This window comes from Populus nigra, chromosome 1 (genome assembly GCF_951802175.1).
Source record: "Populus nigra chromosome 1, ddPopNigr1.1, whole genome shotgun sequence".
NCBI lineage: Eukaryota > Viridiplantae > Streptophyta > Magnoliopsida > Malpighiales > Salicaceae > Populus > Populus nigra.
In genome coordinates this window covers 49,362,637-49,385,964 of record NC_084852.1, presented here as the reverse complement: position 1 = coordinate 49,385,964, position 23,328 = coordinate 49,362,637, and the positions used below count along the sequence as shown (strand labels likewise).

At 37.4% G+C, this 23,328-nt stretch overlaps 1 protein-coding gene and 1 pseudogene across 1 annotated transcript; both read left to right on the top strand.

Moving 5' to 3' along the window:
* The window catches only part of LOC133686767 (G-type lectin S-receptor-like serine/threonine-protein kinase LECRK4), a 29,490-nt pseudogene extending 19,223 nt beyond the window's left edge, over positions 1-10,267 (top strand).
* Positions 10,268-18,933: 8,666 nt separating this feature from the next.
* LOC133682746 (G-type lectin S-receptor-like serine/threonine-protein kinase RLK1) lies at positions 18,934-21,455 on the top strand. The gene has a single exon (XM_062106255.1). It carries the CDS (start codon positions 18,934-18,936, stop codon positions 21,358-21,360), a length of 2,427 nt encoding a protein of 808 aa, XP_061962239.1. The 3' UTR covers positions 21,361-21,455.
* The last annotated feature ends 1,873 nt before the right edge of the window (positions 21,456-23,328 follow it).

Sequence of the window (23,328 nt, the reverse complement as noted above, 5' to 3'; positions counted from 1 at the left end):
TTTTCTTTGTCGAGTGTTGTGGATTCTAGAAGGGGGACCTATGTTTCTTAATCTGCAGATGCGTGTATAGATGTATGAGAAAAATGCATGATTGAGAATGCTTTGTATATTGGGTATGGATGCAACTTTCTTGTGAACGAATAATAGCCACCACCTTATAAACATAGGTTCTTTTGTCACATTGCTAGGAGTACTACCTTTCAAGTCGTTTGCTTGAATCATTTTCACCAAGAGACAGATTTTGCATAAGAAGATGGGTCAACGCCCTTTTCATTAATGCTTGACAAGTTTATTACATTAATAAATAAAAAGGAAATACAAAATTTATTAATCCCTTTCCTCCACAAACTCTCTAGCCAAAGGTAAGAAGGCAAAACCACGGTTCTCAATCTTCCCTAGAAAGGCATCGGTTTCAGCTAGGCTTCGGCGATAGCGAATGATGTCCCCTCCCACATTCCGCGCATTAATTCTAATAATTCGAGCATGTGCAGCAGCTTCATCCATTTGCTCATCTGTCTTGGTCATCTTTTCTATGAGTAACATATTGGTTCTATTCAAAGCAGTGTTGTTGGCGTCGATTTGATCCTTGTGTTTTTCCATTGCTGCTAGCTTCTCGTCCGAATACTTCACCTTTTCACATTCCTTGTCAAGCTTTATCCTCATAACTTTTATCTCATTCTTCTTAACCGCTAATTCTGTTTCAATAGCCTCAAAACCTTTCCTTTTATTTTCTTCTTTTGCAATCTCCATCGAACGGCTTTCCAACTCCATATATTTCTTGTTCAAATCCTCATACTTCCCAATCCTATCCATCAATTCAAACTGGACTTGTGCAAATTTTTCTTGGAAATATTCTGCACTTCCTTGGCAATCGTTAAAGTCAATCTCCATTGCTTCAAGTTCAGAGCAACTTTGCATCCAATCCAAACTCATCCCTCTTAGCTCCTTCTCACTCCTTTCCCTAGCAATCTTCTCCTCACCTAGCTTTAACTCAAGCTTTGTTATTCGCGCATCTCTAGATTGTATTTGCTCATCTAGAAATGCTCTCCTTTTATCTTCTTTTAGCATCATTTCTTCCAACATTGCCTTGTCTTTTCTGCTTTTGCTCAACTCTGTCCGAAGTTTTTCCACTTGTCTTCTCAACTCCTCTTCATTATTGACCCTTTTCCTTTTAACAGGCTCTTCTATAGTTTGGGGAGATTTGGCTTCTACACAAGGCATGGCTGAAGCAGCTAAGTCTCTCCATCTTGCATATCCTTCACTTGCACTTGGATCCTTTAAACCTTCTATCTCAACCAAAACCAAATGCTTCCAATCTTGTTTGATGATTTCTAAAACTTCTTGTGCAATGGAATCTTTGAACAAACCAAAGAATTGAGCAATTCCCATAGTCCTTGGAACAAACTGCATGCCCCCAAGTTGCCTTACCACTAGGGCAGGAGCATAACTCACATAACCTGTAATCCCTACCAATGGCACCCAACGTCTTTGTCCACAACTCATTAGGACTTCCACTGTCGTTACCCATGGTGCTCTCCACTTAAAATCACTATTAGGCAAACCTTCTAATTTGTCAACCCAACCTTGGTTATCTAGATCTCCCCATTCTTTTTCTTCTACTAACTTCAGGGGTCTTTGGGTGAACCACCAAAAATTATTGAAGACAGGTTTTTTTGTTTCGATATGGCTAACCATCCAGATATACAACAACTACGTGCAGCATCTCATTGCCCCTTTTCCGGTCCTCCTACAATGATTAAGCGTCAAGATAGTTTCAGCTAAAATAGCAGCCACTGGATTGATTTGTGTATTCTCATACTCTACATAAGCAGCAGCGGCCTCCAAACTCACTAAACCCGTCTGACTTGGGAACAACACAAGGCCAAATATGCCCAAGGCAATCAATCTCTCTTTTTCTAATCCTGACTTCTTTTCTAGTTCAATTTCTAGCATCCTCCATTTCAAACCGGTAGCATTCTTTTCCAAAAACTTTTCCAAGTTGGAGATTCTGAGCAGTTTTGACAGTTCAGGGATGATCTTGTCAGATCTCAAAGGCAAATAAATCCGATACAGATTGTTTGGAAACTCAGTCAACATCCCATATTCCTCCATAGTGGGACATAGGTCTATGCTTCCAAAAGAAAAACACCGGTAGTTTGGATCCCAAAAATGAACTATGGCTCGCACAGCTGGGCTTAAAACTTCTACCCTTGCAATTTCCATCAAACGTCCGTATTTATTACAAAATGCATCCTTATCCACATTCTGAAAGTGAGTCGTTAACCTGTTCACCTCATTCATAATGCAATTCAGGTTCTTGATTGGTGACAGTTTCTTAGCATCGCTTCTAAGGCAGTCTTCTTCAGTCAATTGTGACAGTTCAGAATTTTTCCCATATTCTATGATGGAAAGTTTAGCAATGGTGGCCATTTCGTTCACAAGTCCTGCAATTCAAAATGCCTTGGGGGTTAGACTTGTTTTGATGCAAAAGATATTATGGATCATACACCCTAAGGATAGGTTCTAGTTCCTTTACGTGAGACATAGGGTACTTTTGCTACTTGGTCTCTAAAAAAGGGTCTCTTGCTGTCCCAGTGATCGCCCTCGTAAAGGCAATATGGGGGTTCAGCAGATAGTGGGATGGCACATGTACCAATCACTATCAGTCTAAACACTCAGCAAAGAGTTGGGGTTTACACAAACTTAAACCTTGACTCAAGTCATAAGGCAAGCTGCTAGTTCCCCACTTAACTTAAAGTTTAATGTGTGTGCCCTCAAAAAGATAATAATCATAAAGTGATGAATGACTATATCATGTATGACAGAATGTAAAGATGCATGCTAAAGCTTTTAAACAAAGTATCATTCATCTAAAAAAACAAAAATCAACATAGCATAAACAAACAAATTACCAAGCCTAGTCCTAAGGTCCCCAGTGGAGTCGCCATCCTGTCGCACCCTCGCGAGCGGAGCGCGGCGATCCTCGATTGATTTCGGGGTCTTTTGTTTTATTGTGAATAAGGGAGTCGCCACCTAGTATTATGGTCACTAGGAAACCTAACTGGTCTTTCAAAGATTCTAAGGCAAGGGACTGGTTGCGTAAAGGGAAGGTATTAGCACCCCTAGTACGCCCTACCTAAGGTAAGCTGCTTGGTGTTGGTGTTTTCTAATCCCATCAGTTTTCTAGGTTTTGATTCAAACTAAAATTATTAGGATAGAAATCCAAGGAAGTTCCATGTGCTTTAAAAGCTCATTTTCCCCTTAGTTTTTCAAGAGTTTGCGACTCGTAAATTGCAAGGAGGAGGGAGAAAAATTTAGAAATCTAGGGTGCTTTAAAAACCTATTTTTTTTTGTCTTAGTGTTTTATACTCTCACAGCTTGTAAACCGTGGGGTAAAAAATTGAAATGTCCTCGATTAGAATCAAGGTTTCTTTCAAGGATGTGTGCGGATTTATTATTCCTAGAAAATTATTTTGGATATTTACCACTCTGGGTTTCTTTATCCAAATATTAACAGTGAATAATAACAAATTACTCCCAATAATATTTTGGATATTCGTCCTTTAAGGATTTCTTTATCCAAACATTAGCGGTGAATAATAGATGAATTCCCCCCAAAATAAGATTTTTATATTTTTTGAAATATTGGCCAATACCCTTTGGAGTTTTACAAACATGTTGTAAAATCCAGAAATGCAAGAAAATAATTTTTGTTGTGTTTAAGAAATCCATGCGAAAACACATTTTAATTCGGAACTTCCAATATTTTTTGTATATAAAAAAAAGAGCGTTCAAAACATGTTAGGGTATTGGCTGTATGCAACACACAAGAAAACATTTTTTTAAAAAAAACCACAAGCATCACAATTAAATACAAGAATCGCAATAAAAGGAAACCAATCGTCACATATATTCTAAAATTTACAAGAAAGGTTAAAGCAACTAAAAAAAAATAACAGGAGAGAAATAAAACAGAATTTAGTGACAGTGTTCATCCCCATAAACCCATTTTAGTGACAGTGTTCATACCCACAAAACCCCTTTCTTTGACAAAACTAAAACCTGCTTTAACTCCCCCACGCAGACAGCAAGAAAGAAAGAAATAAAAAAAAATGCTCTATTCATGTATATAGGAAAAACAAAACCATGGCCGGCTAATCTCTCAAGAAGCAGGAAAAAAGAACGAACAGAAAAGGGAGCTGATGATGAAGAAACAACAGCCCCCCTCCCATGGTTCCTTATGAACCAGCGAAAGAAAGACAAGAAAAAAAAAGAAGAAACAGGTTTTTAAAACGTCAGGAACAACAAAAGGCAAGCGTTCATTGTAGTCTAAAATTAAAAACGAATGTGCAGAGCAAAGATAAAACTGGTTTCCAAAACGTCAACACAACAGATTTAAAAGCAGCAAAGGAGGAGAAAGTTCAGACTTATACCTGCAGATCTCAACGTTTTTTTTTGCAAAAGATGAAATGGAAAACCAGGCGAACGTTGCTGTCAAGGTTTAGCAGCAAATCTCTCCTGTCCGTCTTGTCTTTTTTCTCTCCTCTTTCCTCACAATAACACCCGAATGCAAGAAAGAAACTCCCTCTATTTACTGTGTTTTTTTTTACTATGCCTATCTTGCGTTTTTTGTCTCTCTTTGCTGTGTTTTTTTCTCTCTTTTCCTATTTTTCTGCTCTCTTTCTGCCGCCTCTTGCTAGGTCATTAGAGGGGTTTATATATAGTCTAACATATCTCTATTTAGGAAAGATTTAATGCATTAATTCTAGGACGTAAATCCCTACTGATTTGCAGTAAAAAAACGCAAAAGGAAGCTGCAATATTCTGATTTTGTGTTGGTGCTTTACGTCTGATTTCTTTCCAGTTTTAGAGGAGGGTGTGGCTATTTTCTTTCCTTCCATAGGGCCAGCTGCTCCCTTTCAAATGAGGCAAGAAAAAACGTGGTTGCAGCTCCAAAATTCAGGCATGATGATAAAGGAAAAACAGCAGGAATTTGCAGCGAAAAAAAAAGGAAAGAAATCAGCTGGAGGGTGCAGCTGCAAGGTCCTATTTTCCTTATTCGGTGTGGTAAAAATCCTGTCATTTATGATGATCCAACCCCCCTCTCCAGCTTTCAATGTCCTTCCTCAATTCAATCCCTCAATTTAGCACATTTCAATTCAGTCCTTGGTCCAAAAAAAATCCTTCGAATCAGTCCCGCGAACTTGGGCAAAAATCCTTCTCGCGGTCAGGAATCCCTGCTTTCACACTAGATATTCAAACGGGAATATCTTGAGCTTCTGATATCGAAATCAAGTGATTCAAAAGCCTAAATTTATCTACGTGTCTAGGACTACAACTTTGATGAAGGAGTCGAGGTGAGATAAAATCGTTTTATAGAACAGAAACTGGCAGTAATCTAGTTGGTCAAAAGGGATTTCCGGGTCTGACTCAAAAACTGACGAATGCCGAGAATCCTGATATGACTGAGAGTATGCACTACGAACAAAAATCACAAAAACTAAGCCAAAAATAGAATTTTTTTAGTGCAGACTCGGGTCAATATCCTTCTCGCGGTCAGGAATCCCTGCTTTCACACTAGATATTCAAACGGGAATATCTTGAGCTTCTGATATCGAAATCAAGCGATTCAAAAGCCTAAATTTATCTACGTGTCTAGGACTACAACTTTGATGAAGGAGTCGAGGTGAGATAAAATCGTTTTATAGAACAGAAACTGGCAGTAATCTAGTTGGTCAAAAGGGATTTCCGGGTCTGACTCAAAAACTGACGAATGCCGAGAATCCTGATATGACTGAGAGTATGAACTATGAACAAAAATCACAAAAATTAAGCCAAAAATAGAATTTTTTTAGTGCAGACTCGGGTCAATATCCTTCTCGCGGCAGAATTCTCTACCTTCACGTTAGATATTCAAACACGAATATCTTGAGCTTCTGATATCGAAATCAAGCGATTCAAAAGCCAAAATCATCTACGTGTCTAGGACTACAACTTTGATGAAGGAGTCAAAGTGAGATAAAATCGTTTTAGAGAATAGAATCTGGCAGTAATCTAGTTGGTCAAAAAGGTTCTTGATCTGACAATGCTAAGCATCCAAATCTGATTGAGAATCTGCCCTAAGAACAATGATCCCTAGGACCTAATAAAGGTGCAGGTCAATTTTTCAACATGTCATGAGTGACAGAATATACCTAGGATGGTTAGATATCGTACGAAACTGAGTCAGAATCGGAGCCTAAGTTGGAACAAAAAAAAAACGACAGCAGCAGAACTATTTTTTTAGTGCAAATTCTGAGGGATTTATTCAACCTTAAAGACCAGATAAAAAAGAACGAATTTAGCATTATGAAGACATCCTGATCAAACTAAGAAAACCTGATGATTTTGGTAGTAAAGGGGAAGGATAAAAAGAGCAGAAAACAGCTCAAACAAGGTTTCAAAACACAAAATATTTCTTTCTGTGCTTTTGTCAATCTTCTGGCGAATATGAGCTAAACTCCTATACTCTGTTTAAAAAAGGTATACACCGTCTCTAGCACGTGGGGTCCGAAAATGAGTAACAACAATCACCATTCTTCAACTTGATTGGGATGTTGCCTTTACCTTTGAATGGAACTTTTGATGTATCTCCAAAGGTGACTAGACCTTGTATGGTCTCATCTAGATCGCCAAATAGATCTCGTTGGCCACACATGTGATTGCTAGCTCTAGAATCAAGATACCAAATATTCTCTTGATTCTTGTCAAGTCCTTGTTGGATAAATAATGCAGCTGCTCCTCTGCTGTTGGCATCCTCCTCTGCATAGTTAGCATGCTCACGTACCTCTAATGGAGCTTTCCCTTGATATTCAGTGCTATAGTGCTCAAATTGATTGTAATTACATTGGATATTCCTCTTGTCACGGTTATTGTAACCGCCTCCTCTTCCTCTAGGAGTGAATGTTTGTTGTCCTCGACCTCCTCTAGTGGTGTTTCTACCACCTCTTCCTCTAAAGCTTGTATTCCAAGATCCTCTTCCTTGAAATTGCTGAAATCCTCCTCGTGTTTGTTGACTTCTTCCTCGAGTGGTATATCCACTTGTTGAAGTCTCCCCTTGCTCATATCTGTCTTTGAGAGATAACTTTGCTTATAAGGCATGCTCAATTGCCTTATCTCCATTTCTTTTTACAATCTTTTGCTCATGAGCTTGCAAAGAACTCATAAGTTCATCCACCATCAGCTTGTCCACTTCTTTAGACTGTTCAATAGCAACAACAACAAAATCAAAATTTGGATCTAGAGATCTCAAAATTTTCTCAGTAATCCGAGCATCTGTGAGGGCTTCTCCATTTCTTCTCATCTGATTAACTATCACCATAATTCTTGTGTGATAGTCAGAAATAGATTCTGAGGCCTTCATTTGCAATAATTCAAACTCACCTCACAAAGATTGGAGACGAATCTTCTTGATTCTGTCAGCACCTTTGTATTTTTGTTGGAGTGCCTCCCATATCTCTTTTGATGTTTCTACGGAAGCAATGATCTCAAATATGGCTTCGTCAAGACCTTGATAGATGATGGTCTTTGCTTTGTTGTCTTTCTTTCTATTGGCTTTAAGGACTTGCTTTTCTGCCTCTTGTAAAGCATCTTCTACTTCTTTGGACTCTGGTTCATCATAACCATATTGCACAATCTCTATACACTCTTGTGAACCAAGGAATGCCTTTAATCTGATACACCAACTATCATAGTTGTCTTTGGTTAGCTTCGGGATGAGTGTATGTGCATTTTCTGTAGTCATTTTGCTCCTTGAATGACTATATCACCTTCTGGGAGTTGAATTTGGCAAAACGGACACCATAGATCAATCTGGAATGCTCAAAACAGTAGGGAACCGGTCTGACTTTGTTGAAAATGAGTTGAACAAGTCAAAAAACCAATTCTGGGTGTCGGGCGGTTCGCTGGGGTTAAACCGGGAATATTCTGGGGAATATTCTATCGGCTCGGCTGTGGCTCGGCTTGGTCTCGGCTGGAGGATCGGCTTGGAGGCTCGGCTCGGCTCGAATATGGCGCACGTGTGGTTCAGTCGTCTTCAACCTCTGGCGCGCGTGGGATGCGCGTGGACGATAGTGCAGAATTTTCAGGTAACGCATGCATGTAGGCTACCTCTTGCTCCGATGAAGCTGATTCTTGCACCAGTGAGTTCGTATGGATAAACTCTACACGGTGGAATGATCAAAATGTGTTTTTGACAACTTTGAAAATTCGGATATATCCCAAAACTCCTCTGTTTTTCTGACGAACGGGGCTCTGATACCAATTGTTGATGGGAGAAACCACTGGTGGTGGCTTTGAAACACTCGGAGGGGATAAAACACACAGTTTTATTTCAAAAATAACAAGCTTACAAACACAAAAAGCTTAATACACGCTCTCTCTCTCTTTCTCTCTAGTGTTTCTCTCTAATTTCTCCCACACAGAATAACATAAGCTTAGCTACCTATTTATACATGAATTCAAAACAAGATAATTCAATCTTCAAGTATGAAGGCGGCTGGCGGTTGACAGCTGGCGGCTGGGTGGTGACAGCTGGTGGCTGCAAGTGGTGGTGGGTGGTTGGCTTCCTTGACCTTCTAGATATTGAGTTTATTTCAACAAGAGCAACTTTACATTTTGATGGAGTTTTCGTCCTGTACTCACACCGGAAGAATTCTTCTGGTAATGAAAGCTGGTCTGTCGTTCGCACCATGCCAGTAAATATTTGCACTGATGTTCGTGGAAAGAAAGGTACAGGACCTTGCGGATTTAATGGTGTCTGCACAATCAGTACAGATCAGAGGGCAATCTGCATATGTCCACAGAGATTTTCTCTACTCGATCCTGATGATCCATACGGAGGCTGCAAACCAGATTTTCCGACACAGGTCTGTGCAGAAGATGTGCCAAATGCCCCAGAAGATTATGAATTGGTACAGCTCACCAATATTGATTGGCCAGAATCAGATTATGAAATGTACACTCCTTATAATATTGAAGACTGTAAAAAGGCTTGCCTACAAGATTGCTTCTGTAATGTAATTGTGTTTAGAGAAGGAACCTGTTGGAAGAAGAAGCTCCCACTCTCAAATGGGAGGCAAGATGAGAGTGTAAATGGAGCGTCATTTATGAAAGTGAGAAAAGGTAATTACACACTACCAGGACCTCCTCCAATCCCGAAGAAGAACCGTGATAGTTTGATCCTAGTAGTCTCAGTGCTCTTGGATGGTTCAGTGTTTTTCAACTTCGTATTGGTTGGTGTGGCTAGTTTTGCATTTTTCTTCATCTATCACAACAAGTTCACTAGGACTCCTCAAGTTGAAAGAGCTGTGCAATCCAATCTGCGCTGCTTTAGTTACAAAGAGCTTATGGAAGCAACAAATGGGTTCAAGGAAGAAGTAGGAAGGGGAGCTTTTGGCATCGTTTACAAAGGGCTAGTACAAATAGGTTCTGGAGTTCCTGTTGCTATTAAGAAGGTAGACAGGTTTGTTAAAGAAAGTGACAAGGAATTCAAGACTGAAGTTGATGCGATCGCCCAGACACACCACAAGAATCTAGTTCGGCTGATTGGATTTTGTGATGAAGGACAGCACCGTATGTTGGTATACGAGTTCTTGAGCAATGGTGCCCTAGCAAGCTTCCTCTTTGGAGATGTAAAACTCAGTTGGAACCAGAGGACCCAAATAGCATTTGGAATTGCAAGAGGACTTCTGTACCTTCATGACGAGTGCAGTACCCAGATCATCCATTGCGATATAAAGCCTCAAAACATTCTGCTGGATGAACATTACGATGCCAGGATTGCTGATTTTGGATTGGCAAAACTCTTGTCTCTAGATCAGAGCCAAACATTTACTGCCATTAGAGGAACTAAAGGGTACGTGGCACCAGAATGGTTTAGGAACATGCTGATCACAGTGAAGGTCGATGTGTACAGTTTTGGTGTCTTGTTGTTGGAGATTATCTGTTGTCGAAGAAGTGTAGATACAGAAGTAGGAGAGGAGAGAGCAATTCTAACAGACTGGGCTTATGATTCTATCAAGGAGGCATGATGCATGCTTTGGTTGGAAACGATCTGGAGGCCTTGAATGATATGAAGAAGCTCGAGAGGTTCGTGATGGTTGCAATTTGGTGCATTCAGGAAGACCCCAATCTGAGACCAACCATGAAGATGGTTATGCTGATGCTCGAAGGCATAATTCAAGTTCCTGTTCCACCATGTCCAAGCCCATTTAGTATAGCTAGTTGAAACCAGCTCCTCAGAATCACAGCCATTGTCATGAATTCATTATAGATTGCAACTGCCTTGTGCTTTTACACCCTTTTCAGGTTAGTTTACGCTTCTCGGGGTCGAGATGATGTTTTCTTTTTGCTGTATGAAGTTAAAGAGCTGCTTATAGAACTGTAACTTTAACATAAATGTTTCCCCAATGATCTAAAACTCAGGAGCTATGCTCTGAATATAAGTTATTTTCCAGGTAATCCTAATTTTCTATGTTAGATATTACTAGCTCTAAAGCTCTGCAGATTACACCAGCTGATTCTCTGCAGTAAGCAGGTTGCAGCTAGTATCTAACAACCAGCAATATTACAGAATAAGCATTGCTAGGTTTTGCTCAAAACCTCAAAATACACTGATTTCAGGTTTTGTCCTTCATCATTATACTAAAAACATCTCGGGCTAGTGTTTCAGCTTCTTGAAGAATTTGTTATAGTATATTCAATTCAGAAGGTCAGTAGCCACCAATATTGACCGGCGGCACCCAGCTGCCTTCACACATCAAAATCATGTTAATAATATCATTATTTTCACTTTAATTTGTAACAACATGCAGAGAGATCTATTTTAATATGTTTAAAATAATATATAGATATCATTATTTTCACTTTAATTTATAATGAATATTATTTTTTTAACTTTTAAAATGATAATTTCTCCACTCATCAAAATCATGTTGATAAAGCAATTGTGATCGTTTTTGTAAAAAATATAATTCATTGCTAAGAAGATAATATAATTAGATAATGATTTACTCAATAATAAAATAAATAATCAATTCAATTATATATTAAATAAAATATTTGCATCCACACCAATTCAAAATCTAACATTGTTGAAAAGTTAAGATAATAATTTCATTATAAATTCATAATTTTGATTATCTTTCACTCTCCACATCTTCATCATTAAATCCAATTCCTTTAAAAGCATGAGCAATGACCAATTTTCACATCTTTATATTATATATGTTAATTTTAATTATTATATTCATTTTTAATAATGATATTCATTTAGTTTGTTAATAAAATACTCACTATTGTGGTAAAAAAAAAAAACTCTTCTTCTATCTCTTAATAAAAATCATTTGTCATTAATAATTTTAATTAATTTATATAAAAATTAATTTACTCTTATTAAAAATAATTTTTCATTAATTGTTTTATTTAATTTATATAAAAAATAACTTACTCTAATTAATTTATTTTTTAATTGTTACGAAATATTAAAAAATTGTATAAAATAATTTATTGTTTATTTTGAATAAATAATTTTTTCATATTAATTTTGATGAAATGAAAAAACCAAACTTAATATTAATACATTTACATCCTTAAAAAATATTTTAAAATATTTGAAAATGACTAAATTAAAAATAAATAAATATATAGGCTTGGAACCAAGCCAACCACTACTAGCTAGGCTTGTTCGATAATTTAGCTAGATTCTGTCTTGTTAACATTTTCTCTATTTTATTTATATTTTTCATATATTTTTAATGATTTTTGCATTTATATTTTCTAGTTTTCAGATCTAATAGTAAAAATTAATTAAATTAAATTAAATGGTTAGGATATATACAAAGTTAAACATTGAGATTGTAAAATGTTTAAATAGACATTTATGAAAAAAAAATAAACTTGATTTTTTCTATATCACATCTAACTTCTTTTTTTTTAAGACAAAAAAATTGACAAAAAAACATTTATAAGATAAAGACTAAAATCTATTTTTATCTTTGTTTTAACCATAGTTTTAAAATTCGGACTGGCCCGGCAGGTCGACTCGGGACCTGGCCGACCCGGGCATGGGACCGGTCCGGGTCTAAGCAAAAACCTGTCTGAGAGTTGGCCTGGCGAAACCCGGTCGACCCGGAACCCGGCCGACCCGGGTAAACCCGGCTTATTTTTCATGCTTTTTCACTGCAGCTTGTAGAAGTACCAACAGATGTAGAGGTCATTCCATGCTCTGCATATGCTTTATTAACCATTGAACAACAAAAAAGAGAATAAAAAAACCATTAGAGAAATCCTTTGCATAAAACCCATCTTTTTAATCTTCAAAGTTCAAAGCTATATCACTATCAGTTGCGATTCGGGAAGAAAAGCAGAGGAGAAAAAGACTTTAAGGCAACCCATACCGGTTCAGATCTGCCATACCGGTTCAGATCTGCGAGTAGAGTAGATAATCCTACCTTCAGCTCCTCATGACTCTCCTTTTTTTCTCTTGCTCTCTCTATTACATCATCGTTCATGTCGATTGTGATCTATTAGACCACAAATAAATGTTGAAGATGAAGCAATCTTGATCTAAGAAGAAGCCATAAATCTAATAATAGGGGCAGAGAAAACTCAAGCGATAATTGTAGACCACGAAGAAAAGTGTGAATCTTGTTTTCGGGATGCTAAACTAACCAGGGTTAGTAACTAGTGGTTAGTAACCACCACCAGCAATATAAGTCATGCCTTAGCTTTTATTTTCTAATTTTAGGACTTTATTGTAGAAAACTGTTGCCTTGTCTTAAAAACGAATGGCTTGGCTTGTATTTCATTAATTAATTTTAGCAAGAGGAAAGAAAGACTAGCTTTTAGATTCTAATTTTTGGGTTGACCCGGGTCAACCCAGGTGAACCCATCTGACCCGTGACCTGATTATTATACCGGGTCGAGCACCGGGTTGGGTTTTAAAACTATAGTTTTAACGAAAAAACATATTTATGTCCTAATTTTTTTTCTGTTTTTTTTTTTAAGAAATAGCAACCGAATGCTATCTAAATATATGATTAAAAAACATTTTAATTCCACCATAAGTAATCATGACAATCTTCTATGTCAATATGTCATTTAAATATTGTTCTCCCTTTCTCTCACATGGAAAAGGACACAATGAAGCTTCCATTTTTCAAAGAACGAAAGAAATTTCTACCCTAAATGTATAGAAATTAACATTAGACCATTCCCTTTTCATTTTTCAGCAAGGAGATGACTCCATGTCTTTCCACACACAGAAACTGACCCAAGCAACGTGAAGTTCCATCCCTCTAACAAGTGTTTCCGCAATCATCTCCACCTTATAACACACTTTAAGAATTTAAAGGCATGCCCATCGATCGTTGGCCAATTAATTAACTATGCCAGTAGAATTTCCAAAACGCGGGTTTGATGCATGAAAAGTGAGTTTAGCTAATTCCTATTTCAGATAAGTTTTTTGTTTAATGAAGGGAAAAGGATAATTAAATTAAAGCAGGTTCTGTTGTACGTCTATTTCAATGACAAATGTCTTATAAAAGGTATTAAAAATCATGTATTCATCCGGAAATATGTGCAATACTTGAAACTTCGTGGAAGCAACAATATGGTTCGTTGGAAGGTTGTCGTCTCTGTTAGAATCTTGACAGAATTAATCTCTTGCTAATGAACAAGCAAGATCACCAAGGTTGACCAAGACTCACTAAGAAAATATGTACAGTTAAATCTGCAGAACCTGTATTAATCTCTAACTTATAACACTTTAAATTTTTTGTTGATCCTTGACTAAGCATCTTGGAATCTGAATGGCATATCTTAGAATGCATATGGTTATCTTTATTAGTATTTTTTTAAAAGAAGTCGAAAGCCTTATTTGGCTAAGTTCCATACTCGCCTTTGTATAAGTAAAAAACTATTCAACCGGAATGCTTTTCTGTATTGATTAAGTTCAATGTATATACAAGATACATTAGGGTTCCCTTATACATCAGAGACTGATAAGGAATGACAGCTAATGTAATGCAGATTGATACAAAATATTCTTACGTATCTTTCCTACTTATCTCAAAATATAGCTTTTCTATTTACATCAAAACACTATAATTTCCAACACTCCCCCTCAAGTTGGAGAGTGAATATTAATAACTCCCAACTTGCACATGAGCTGTTTGAACTTCTCTTTTCCCAAAGCTTTTGTAAACACATCTGCTAATTGTTGTGAAGAAATCACGTATTGAGTAGCAATTTCACCTCGTAAAATTTTGTCCCGAATAAAGTGGCAATCCATTTCAATATTCCGAGTTCTCTCATGAAACACAAGATTTTTTGCAATGTGTAAGGCAGCTTGATTATCACAATGAAGAGTGACAGGATCTGAAACTGGCATATGTAAATCTGTTAATAAATGTCTTAACCAAGTAAGCTCACAACATGTACCTGCCATCGCTCTATATTCAGCTTCCGCACTTGATAAGGAAACTATCTTTTGCCTTTTTGTTCTCCATGAAATTAAAGAATTTCCAAGGAATACACAATACCCAGTGGTGGAGCGGCGAGTGATAGGACAACCCACCCAATCAGAGTCACAAAATGCCGTTAAGTGTAATGAGTTATTTGAATGAAGAAGCAAACCTTCACTGGGAGCTGATTTTAAATAACGAACAACTCGAAGAGCAGCAGCCATGTGAGGTTGACGTGGTTCATGCATGAATCGGCTGAGAATGTGAACTGAATATGTGATATCAGGTCTAGTGATGGTTAAGTAAATTAATCGACCAACTAGACGCTGGTATATGCAAGGATCTTTGAGCAATTCTCTTGTATTTGAAAGTCTGCATTCTTCCATAGGAAACTCAACTGGTTTGGCACCCAAGTATCCACTGTCTTTGATAATTTCCAAAGCATATTTGCGCTGGGAAATATAAATGCCTTTCTTGGAACGGGCTATTTCAATGCCTAAGAAGAATTTCAAATCACCAAGGTCTTTGATGCGGAAACGAGTATGAAGGAATTGCTTTAAACCTTTGATGGATTCAATGTTGTTCCCGGTTATCAAAATGTCATCCACATAGATCAAAAGGATAGTAAGAGATGTGCCGTCTCTTTTGATGAACAAGGAATAGTCGGCTTTTGACTGAAAAAAACCAGCAGCAAGAACAACTTCTATGAACTTAGAGAACCACTATCGAGACGCTTGCTTAAGGCCGTATAGTGATTTGTGGAGGCGACACACAATGTTCTCCCCCTGTCGCTGAAGACCAGGAGGAGGAGACATATATATTTCTTCCAATAAATCACCATTTAAGAAAGCATTGTTGACGTCTAGCTGATGTAAAGGCCAGTTCAGACTGGCAGCAATAGCAAGGAGGCAGCAGATAGTGACCATTTTTGTAGTGGGGGAAAAAGTATCATGATAATCAATTCCAGCAGTTTGTGTGAAACCCCGAGCGACAAGGCGAGCTTTATAGCGCTCAACAGACCCGTCAGCCTTGCGTTTGATGCGATACACCCATTTACAACTGATCGGGCGTTTGCCAGGGGGCAAAGGAACAAGGCTCCATGTCTGATTGTCAATGAGAGCTTGAAGCTCAGAATTCATAGCTTCCTACCACTTAGGATCAGTCATAGCAAGTTCATATGAAGGAGGTTCCTCATCACGACTAACATTAGCAATATAACAGAGATGTGATGGAGAATACCGATGATAAGAAATAAAATGATAGAGAGGATACTTCGTACCTGGTGTAGATGTAGACGAGGCTGAGAACAATTGGTGTGGAGGCAGAATCACCTGCGAGCAAACATAATCCTTGAGGCGGACGTTGGCTTCTTGAGGGCGTTGAGAACGACGAATTGGCTGATCAGGAATAACCAGAGTAGGTTCAGGAAGGACAGGATCATCCGGCTGAACAGGGGTTTGTTGTGCAGCTGGTGGAGTTAATGGAGTAGAGGAAGGTGGCTCAAGAAGAGAAGGTGCTGAGTCGATTGGTGCAGGTGAAGAGGAGATGGGGGGATCAAAGGGGTCGATGATGACTGATGAGGGAGGAAGATGGGAATAAGAGTCAGACACAATAGGAAGAGGAATAGGCAGGGCTGGTGGATTGTGTGCTGGAGAATTGACTTGTGGTGGATGATAAAAAGTGTCCTCAAGAAATACCACATCCCGATTGGTGAAAATTTTCTAAGTTGCAATATCGTAAAGTTTGTAAGCCTTTTGTCCCATAGGGTAACCAAGAAAAATGCATTTTGTGGCACGGGGAGAAAATTTTGAGGATGGATTGGCTATGGTGGCAAAAGCAACACATCCGAAAACTCGCATGCGAGAATAATCAGGAAGTTTGTTGTAAAGAATCTCAAATGGTGTTTTTTTGTGAAGCAACAGAGTAGGAAGGCGATTAATAATATGGACGGCAGTAAGAATACATTCTCCCTAGAAAGTAATGGGTAAATGAGATTGAAAACGTAGAGCGCGAGCAGTTTCAAGGATGTGTCTATGTTTGCGCTCAACGACACCATTTTGCTGAGGTGTATATACACAAGAGTGTTGGAAAAGAACGCCTTCCTCAAGAAAAAAAAATTTTAATGAAAGAAATTCAGCCCCATTATCAGAACGGAGTTTTTGAACCTTCGTATTGAATTGAGTGTGAACGTAATGAAAAAAATGACGAAGTAGAGTTTGTGTCTCACTCTTGTTACGCATTAAAAAAACCTATGTAAAACGAGAAAAATCATCCACAATAGTCAAGAAATAAAAGGCACCAGAAATAGAAGGGGTTTTATAACGACCCCAAATATCACAATGAATAAGAGAAAAACACTTCGAAGTTGAAATTGAACTAGAAGGAAAAGGTTGACGAGTTTGTTTTGCCAATGGACAAATGTCACATTTATGACTGGAATCAAAATTAAATTTAAGCGAATTATCAGCTAAAAATTGTAAACGGTTAGAAGAAAGGTGTCCCGATCGACGATGCCAAAGATTGGATGAGATAATCAAATTGCAAGCAAAACGGGTAGAAGGAGGAGTTGAAGCCAACGCCACAAGGTAATACAAGTCATCACGTCGCTTACCCACACCAATCATTGTCCTCGTAGCCAAGTCCTGCAAAATACACCAAGATGGAAAAAAAGTCACTGAGCAATGTAAGTCATCGGTTGTCTTGCCAACAGACATAAGATCAACTTTAAAGCTTGGCACACAGAGGACATTATTCAATTGAAGAGAATTGTTAAGTTGAATTGAGCCAGTCACAGTAATTTTAGCCACGTCTCCACTAGGTAAGGAAACAGGTGCCAAAGATTGATTCTTGTCGACATGCTTTAATAATGTAGGAGAAGAAGTAATATGATGGGTTGCCCCACTGTCAAGTATCCAGTGATTGTGAGCAACCGGTAATAAACCTGATGTATGTTTGAAGGTTGAGTCAGCAACAACATTAGCCTGTGGAGTGACAGGCTTGGTGGTCAAGGCACTGAGTATCTGAACATATTGATCCTCAGTTAAGTTGGGCAGAGAGACCTGGAGTTCCTGAAAAGTGGGATTAAAATCCACTTGATTTGCAGAGGGGTTACCAGATGCAGAGTGTGAGTTATGCCTGTCATAGCCTTGGCGCTGGTGTAATGCCTTTTCTTTACTTTTTGGATGACCAGGTGGGTAGCCAATTAATTTGTAACAAGTTGCTTTCCTGTGATACATATCACCACAGTAAGTGCACTGAAAAGGCTCTTTATTACATGAATTGTTTGATTGATTCCCATGAACTTGATTATTTTGCCGACCCTTGGACATGTTGTAATTGCCACTAAATGTATATATAGAAATTGACATTAGACCATTCCCTTTTCATTTTTCAGCAAGGAGATGACTCCATGTCTTTCCACACACAGAAACTGACCCAAGCAACGTGAAGTTCCATCCCTCTAACAAGTGTTTCCGCAATCATCTCCAACTTATAACACACTTTAAGAATTTAAAGGCATGCCGCGCCCATCGTTGGCCAATTAATTAACTATGCTAGTAGAATTTCCAAAACGCGGGTTTGATGCATGAAAAGTAAGTTTAGCTGTCTTATAAAAGGTATTAAAAATCATGTATTCATCCTTTATACTCTCTGGAAAAATGTGTAATACTCGAAAATTCATGGAAGTAATAAATATGGTTCATTGGAAGGTTGTCGTCTCTGTTAGAATCTTGACAGAATTAATCTCTTGCTAATGAACAAGCAAGATCACCAAGTCCACCAAGACTCATTGGAAGGTTGTCGTCTCTGTTATCTTTATTATTATTTTTAAAGAAACCGAAATCCTTTTTTGGCTAATTTCCATACTCGCCTTTGGCTAAAAACATGTTATTTTGGAATTTTATGCATTTTTTGGATTGTTTTAAAAATTTTTGGAATTTAGCGTCAAAATTTGGGTTACGAAATCTTTCGTTGAAACTTTGATACAATTCACACCATATAGCTAATAAAAACACTATTTTTTTTAATACATTCTGCTTTCCTTTCAATTATTCTTTTTCGTTATACATTATTCTCCAAGACAGCTGCAATTTTCCTTCTGATCTATGAGAATGAGATGCATTGATCATAGCTTAAATCAAGTAGCCTCTACTCCTAAGGGACAGAACAGCGCATCAGGCTTTGCTAGGTTAGGGTTAGAAACAATGAGGCGTGCAATTTCAAAACCCTTGTGGAAAAAGTATGACCAACTTCTTTCTAATTTCCATAACATGTCTGGAGTGTTGATCAAGTTTTGGTGACTAGAAATCTTAGCAGCTTGGAATCGTAAACGTCTAATTTCCATTACGCGGAACTAGCCTCACTCCTATATGTATATATTACCAAGTTTCTTGTTCATTCAGCTAAATCCATCCAATTGTTACTAGCAATGGACTCTAAATTTGCCTTCTCATGTCTTCAGTTCTACTTCCTCGTGTCCCTGCATTCTGTCATCTGTCAAACGAGCGGTACTGTTAATGTGGGCGAATCCCTCACTGCCATGGGTCAGAATCCTCCATGGCTTTCTCCTTCCAATGATTTTGCATTTGGATTCCGCCAAATAAGCGAGAATGATGATTTCTTCTTGCTTGCCATATGGTATTATAAAATTCCTGACAGAACCGTAGTTTGGTATGCTAACGGAGGAAATCCTGCACCGAGAGGATCAAAGGTTGAGCTAACTGCAGACCGTGGGCTAGTGCTTAAAGATCCTCGAGACTCAGAGATATGGAGATCAGGTTTCAGCATAGGCACAGTCACCCATGGTGTCATGAATGATACAGGCAACTTTGTGCTTTTCAATGTCAACTCTGGATCTCAAGCAGTATGGCAGAGCTTTAGCTATCCTACTGACACGTTGTTGCCTACTCAGATAATGAAGATAGAAGGGATGCTTTCTTCTAGGAAATCAGAAACCAACTTCTCTCAAGGAAGGTTCCAGTTCCGTTTGCTAAGAACTGGAAGTGCAGTCCTCAATCCAATAAACCTGCCCACCAAATACCCCTATGATCAATACTATACCACAGGTACTCGGGACGCTGCAAATTCATCAAATGCTGGTATCCAAGTGGTCTTAGATGAGTTAGGCTACTTGTACGTACGAAAAAGAAATGATGAAAGGTTCAATCTTACACCAGATGAGATGGTTCCAGTAACGGGTTATTATCACAAAGCAACCCTCAATTTTGATGGAGTCTTCACAATATCTCATCATCCAAAGAATTCCTTGAGTAATGAGACCTGGACAGTCATTACGACCATACCGACAAACATTTGTTTAGGACTCAACGGACAACGGGGAAGTGGGATTTGCGGCTTCAACAATGTCTGCAAACTCAAGGATGATCAGAGGCCAACATGTGAATGCCCACCTGGTTACTCATTAGTCGATCCAGATGATAAATATGGAAGCTGCAAACCTGATTTCCTTCAAGGCTGTGAAGTAGATGGGCAGAGACCTCAGGAAGATTTATACACCACGGTGGAACTTCGAAACACCGACTGGCCACCATCTGATTACGATTTGATTAAGCCTTGTAGTCAAGAAGACTGCAGAATGTCTTGCCTGCAGGATTGTTTTTGTGCTGCGGCTGTGTCAAAATATGATAACTGTTGGAAGAAGAAGTTACCTCTCTCCAATGGGAGAAAAGATATTGCAGTTAGTTCTATAACTTTTCTTAAAGTAAGGAGAGCTAATTCCACATTGCAGAACCCTCTTTGTCCGCCTCCAAATGCAGAGAAAAACCAGGACAGTTTGATCGTTATCGTGTCGGTGCTTTTAGGTGGCTCGGTGATTGTCGTGTTCGTATTGGCTGGCCTCTTATGTTCAGGTTCTTTCTTCTATCACAAGAAGCACACAGAAAAGCACCAACAAGAAAGTTCCATGGGAATGAATTTGCGGTGTTTAACCTACAAAGAGCTAGAGGATGCTACAAATGGATTCAATGAAGAACTGGGAAGAGGATCTTTCGGAATTGTCTATAAAGGGGTAATAGAAACTGGTTCGACAGTCCCTATTTCCATTGCAGTCAAGAAGTTAGACAGATTAGTTAAAGACGGCGACGAGGAATTCAAAACTGAAGTCAAAGTGATTGGCCAAACACATCACAAGAATCTTGTTCGACTGCTAGGGTATTGTGATGAAGGACAGAACAGGTTGCTGGTTTATGAGTTCTTGAGCAATGGTACTTTGGCAAGCTTACTCTTTGGAGACTTGAAACCCAGCTGGCACCAGAGGACTCAAATCGCCTTGGGGACGGGGAAAGGCCTCTTGTACTTGCATGAAGAATGCAGCACCCAAATCATCCACTGCGACATAAAGCCACAAAACATCCTTCTTGATGGCTCCTACAATGCTCGAATTTCTGACTTTGGGTTGGCAAAGCTTTTGATGATCAATCAGACACATACAAAAACCAACATTAGAGGCACAAAAGGGTATGTTGCACCTGAATGGTTCAGGTCTAAACCAATCACTGTAAAGGTTGACGTGTACAGTTTTGGAGTGATGCTGCTCGAGATCATTTCTTGCCGAAAAAGTGTTGGCATTGAAACAGGCGAGAATGATAGAGAAATCCTGACAGACTGGGCTTATGATTGCTTTCACAGAGGCACACTTGATGCTTTAGTTGATGATGATCCAGAGGCCACAAGTGATATGAAAAGACTAGAGAAATATGTGATGATTGCCCTTTGGTGCATCCAGGAAGACCCCTCTCTGAGGCCTACCATGAAAAAGGTTATGCTGATGCTGGAAGGAATTGTTCAAGTTGCCATCCCACCATGTCCATGTTCATTCAGTGGCATAATAAGCTGAAAACCAAGTTTTATTGTTCGGAAAAAATATATTCCATGGCAGGAGTTTTCTTCAGTAGTTAATCAATAATAATCGGACAACGTATTAATTTGTAATTTCAATTTGTTGCCTTTTTGCATCAAAATTAGAATGTATGTGGTTTCAGTGTTTTAAAAGACTCTCAACAAGCTGTTGATAGATTCCAAGAAAATGCAAACAAGTTTTCCTGATATTTCAGTATAAGGAAAAACTATATGTGGATTTCCAGCAAAGTAGAATCTTAAAAGTGGAGGCCGTAAACAGGATTGCAGCAAAGAAAAAGACCAAGTCCTTAAATTGCAGCAAAAAAAATACAAGTCCTTAAGGGACTAGCGTTTGTTTAGTATCCTGGGATGTTGTGTTGTGGAGATTTTTGTCTCTGTCTGGCGAATAATTTTGAGTTAATTTTCTGTCTCTTTTTATATTTTTTATTTAGTTGACGAGGAACAAGACATAACATCATGCATAAAAATCTATTTTAACATGTTTAAAATAATAAATAGAAATATCATTATTTTCATTTTAATTTATAATAAATTTAATATTTTTAACTAATTTAAAATAATAATTTCTCGCTCATCAAAATCATGTTAATAAAGTATTTGTAGTCATTGTAAAAAATATAATTCATTGCTAAGAAGATAATATAATAAAATAATGATTTACTCAATAATAAAATAAATAATCAATTCAATTATATAGTAAATAAAATATTTGCATCCACGCCAATTTAAAATCTTAGTTAAAAAGTTAAGATAATAATTTCATAATTAAATTCATAATTTTAATTATCTTTCACTCTCCACATCTTCATCGTTAAATCCAATTCCCTTAAGAGCATGACCAATGATCAATTTTCACTTCTTTACATAATATATGTTTTAATTATTATATTCATTTTTAATAATGATATTCATTTAGTTTGTTAAAAAAACTCAATCATTTGGTAAAAAAAAAAATTCTTCTTCTATCTCTTAATAAAAATCATTTTTCATTAATAATCTTATTTAATTTATATAAAAAATAGTTTATTTTTTTAATTGGTACAAACTATTAAAAAATTGTATAAAATAATTTATTTTTTATTTTGAACAAATACTTTTTTCATATTAATTTTGATGAAATGAAAAAACCAAACTTTTAATTAATTTACATCCTTAAAAAAATATTTGAAAATGAGTAAATTAAATATATAGGCTTGGAACTTCAAATCCTCATTTCTTTTAAATTTAATAATAAAAAAATTAAAAAATAATAATCAAACGCTATCTAAATATATAATTGAAAAACATCAATATAATATGATGACTCAGAACATGATTTGTAGTATTTTCGAAGCTTCCATGTTTCAAAGAAAGAAATAAATTTAATTCTACCCTAAATGTATATATAGAAATTGACATCAGACCATTCCCTTTTCATTTTTCAGCAAGGAGATGACTCCATGTCTTTCCACACACAGAAACTGACCCAAGCAACGTGAAGTTCCATCCCTCTAACAAGTGTTTCCGCAATCATCTCCACCTTATAACACACTTTAAGAATTTGTGCTGATCCTTGACTAAGCATCTTGGAATCTGAATGGCATATCTTAGAATGTATATGGTTATCTTAATTGTCTTTTTTTAAAATCAAAAGTATAATCATAAAATTCAAATTGAGAATTGACTCGAGGTAAGGTTTAATCAGCGTGTTGGAAGGGCAGGTTAATTTAATTTTTTTTATAAAAAAAAATAGATAAGTTAAAAAAGTATTATTTTGTTAATTGTTTTTTTTTTTTTGGAAAGCTCTATCTGTTAACATAGACCATTCATCTGTCTATCAATTTCAGTTCTATTTTCTTGAGCAGGACTGGATACCAACATTATACTGCAATAATCCTTGACCAGAAACCTTCAGCAGTTTCCTTGAAAACGTTCGAGACATGACTTTTATAGATTGCCCCGTCAG